A 2,927-nucleotide genomic window follows, 5' to 3' on the forward strand; every position below is an offset into this window, starting at 1 on the left:
CTTTTTAACATGACCATCAGCTTACAATTTGGAACACTGTGTTTCATTAGGTCCCTGAAAAGTTCTCCCTCCGCCCCTTCTGAGGTATACAATATTCAAGTATTAACCAGCATACAGAGAAAGAAACACAGAGTTAAGTATTTAATGTGGAAATTAGGGAACTTGAGCCCTACTTCCAGCCTCCCTGAATCTTTAGCTCTCTATATAAAAGCATATAACACTAACAGAAGAGGGAGAGCGTCCTACCCTACAATACCTCAAGGGTGTGTAAGTCAGTATATTTTTGGATTATTTTTCTGAAAGACACCAGGTCCAAATCCAGTAAGGCGGCAAAAGGAAATAAATTTCTCTCCCCCAAATTTCAATTCTTGTTTCATCTGACAAAAGAAGTCTCAATCAATACTACCATCAGTTTTAGGAATGAAACCCTGGATATCTTCTCCTTTCCTCAACTCCCCCAAAACCCACTGTAAGAACTTGTACAATGGTCTTTTCTTACTTTACTGAACAGCACAGGCAGCCATTTCTGAGCTCCAGCCATTCTTCATAGAGTTCTCCCCCTTGACTGATTGCCAGTGATTTCTCCAAGGCACTTCCTGGAAATGTAAGTAGTACTGTAATTTTAATCTACAAATTTGCATGACAATGCCTGCAAAAGACATATGAAATATTCAAGTTGGTATACATTTTTACTCCCGGATTATATTTTTTTCTTCTGAGACTATGTTTCTGACATGTTCTTTAGAAATTAGTATTTTCCATTTTAGGAGAAATTTGAAAGCTAAAGTCAAGTCAGTTCTACAAAGACCAAAACCCAGAGGATGAAAATACAGCACAAGTGCCACAAACTTTGCTAAAAGAAAGTGAAGTCAGCCTCCACCTTCACATCAAATAATGGCTCTGTCTATACATTTTATTTTAGGCTCCATGACCAGAAAAGTGGCATGCATCTTTGTTGATGAAAACAAACAAACAAACAAAAAAACCACCACCAGTGCAAACTGTAAGCAACGCTGACTATGGTACGGATATGAAATTATAGCCGTAACAGTTAAAAATCCTAAGAAGGAAAGCAAAGAGTTCAAAGAACCACAGGCACCAAGCACGCATCTCCCCATTTTCTTGGTCTAGGATAATTTGTGATCTGTAAATGGCTGAAGGGAAAGGAAAGAAGAGAAAATATTATTTACCAACACGTTATTTTAATTTCCATTTGCTTGAAACTGAGCAGGATAAATAGACGTATAGCACTTCCAACAGGGTGATATATTCATTTACTTGACTCTGAGAGACTGAATTTATATACAGAACAGATTAATGCATAGCATTATTTTATGAACACCAGCCAAAAGACTTTTTGTCCTTCTGGAGACTACAAGATATGTCAATAATTTCAGTAATGGATTTAAAACTACAACGTTCTTGATTTCCAGAAGTCTTACATATTTGTCATTTTAAGGTTAAAAAAAATGTTTCTGTAGGTTTACATACCTTCTCCAAACTCATTCAGAATAACTGCTATTCTTTTACTATGCTGTTCTGTCAGTATGTAATTTAGAAGAGTTGTTTTCCCAGCTCCTAGAACACAGACCGTATTTCTATTAAAATGTTAAAAAAAGCTTAAATTTTCAAATAAAAAGCAAATACTGTTGTGCACATGCACACTTCAGACAAACCTGATCTCTTCTGAAACACGAGTTTTCTTGTATCATGCATTCTATTGTAACACTGTAAAAATTAATTTGTTGAGATATTTGATCCCATGGAACTATCTGCACATTAAATCTCAGCTTTAAAAGACCCATACTTTTCCATTCACTGTGTCAACGCTTGATAAACTTACAAGTCCCCTACCAGTTGGGCAGTCTTTTCCTAGAAAAACTCATTTTTATGTTTCTCTTAACAAAAGGCGCGCTTATTCTTCTCCCCCTCAATGCTTTTTCTGACCAGCTCTTTTGTCATCAATAGTCACTGGTGTGCTACTAACTGCCGTTAGATGAGGCACTGTTAAGCAAGGTGTTCCCAACTTCTGTAATACCACATCACTAACAGTTTCATCCCCCGCACAAGATCTCAACTAGGGGAATTTGGTAAAGCAACCTTCCTTACCTGCTCTTAGGATTTTTTGAGACAGTACGATGCAGTACAAAGTTACAACTTTTAGATCAGTGTTGGCGATCCTAAATTTAACCTGATCTTTACCATAGATAACTATATTTGAAGCTCCCAATAACTGTGTTGCATTAAGAGAGGGAAACCAAACCTCACACTTTTTAACATTGCAATTCAGTCTGCATTTAACTGGGGCAAATACATTACACTATTCTGACATTAAGTGGCAAAAAGCGATTTGCCAAACACGACCAGAACAAATCGGACCCTCAAGACAGGCTGATAAAAGCAGCAACAGGAGCTTGTATATAGCTGTTCCAAACCGTTCTGCAAACCTAACTGGAACTGCTCTTGCCAGGAGCGGCACGAGCGCGTTGCGCTGGAAAGGCGGTGAAGCGCTGAATAAGCGGCGCTAAGGACTCCTTCCTGCTGCGCCATCAAGGGTCTCGCTTACTCACCCAACCCACGGGCAAGGAGGCTGCCGTCAGACCTGCCGGGGCACTGCTCCGCCCGCCCTGCGCCCCGCAGCCCTATGGCAGCCCAGTCTCTCACTTAGGGGTTTCCCGTCGCCAACACACCGAAGCCAGCAGGCCGGCCGCACAGCTCTTCCCAGCGCCGGGAGGAGCGGCAGGCCGCTGGCAGGGAAGCGGGGCAGGCCGTTCCTCACCCAAGTAGCCCGTGATGATCGTCACGGGGATCTTCCTGCTGGGGCTGGACTCGGTCTCCTCTGCGCCGCCGGCGTCTATCGGGACCAGGTCGGGGCAGTCTTCGTCCTCCATGGGAGCGCGGGTCCTGCAACTCGGCACAGCCTAGCC

The 2,927-nt window shown here is 42.1% G+C and overlaps 1 protein-coding gene across 1 annotated transcript in view; it reads right to left on the reverse strand.

Moving 5' to 3' along the window:
* LOC104073549 (COBW domain-containing protein 2-like) overlaps positions 1–2,891 on the reverse strand; it is a 19,007-nt gene extending 16,116 nt beyond the window's left edge. Inside the window, exons 1-3 of the mRNA XM_009573365.1 lie at positions 2,780–2,891; positions 1,492–1,578; positions 500–596 (exon numbers count right to left, since the gene is read on the reverse strand). Coding sequence (XP_009571660.1) covers positions 500–596; positions 1,492–1,578; positions 2,780–2,891 — 296 coding nt within the window. The remainder of the gene's footprint in view (positions 1–499; positions 597–1,491; positions 1,579–2,779) is intronic.
* Between the last annotated feature and the right edge of the window lie 36 nt (positions 2,892–2,927).

This window comes from Fulmarus glacialis, unplaced genomic scaffold (assembly GCF_000690835.1).
Source record: "Fulmarus glacialis isolate BGI_N327 unplaced genomic scaffold, ASM69083v1 scaffold10062, whole genome shotgun sequence".
Lineage (NCBI taxonomy): Eukaryota > Metazoa > Chordata > Aves > Procellariiformes > Procellariidae > Fulmarus > Fulmarus glacialis.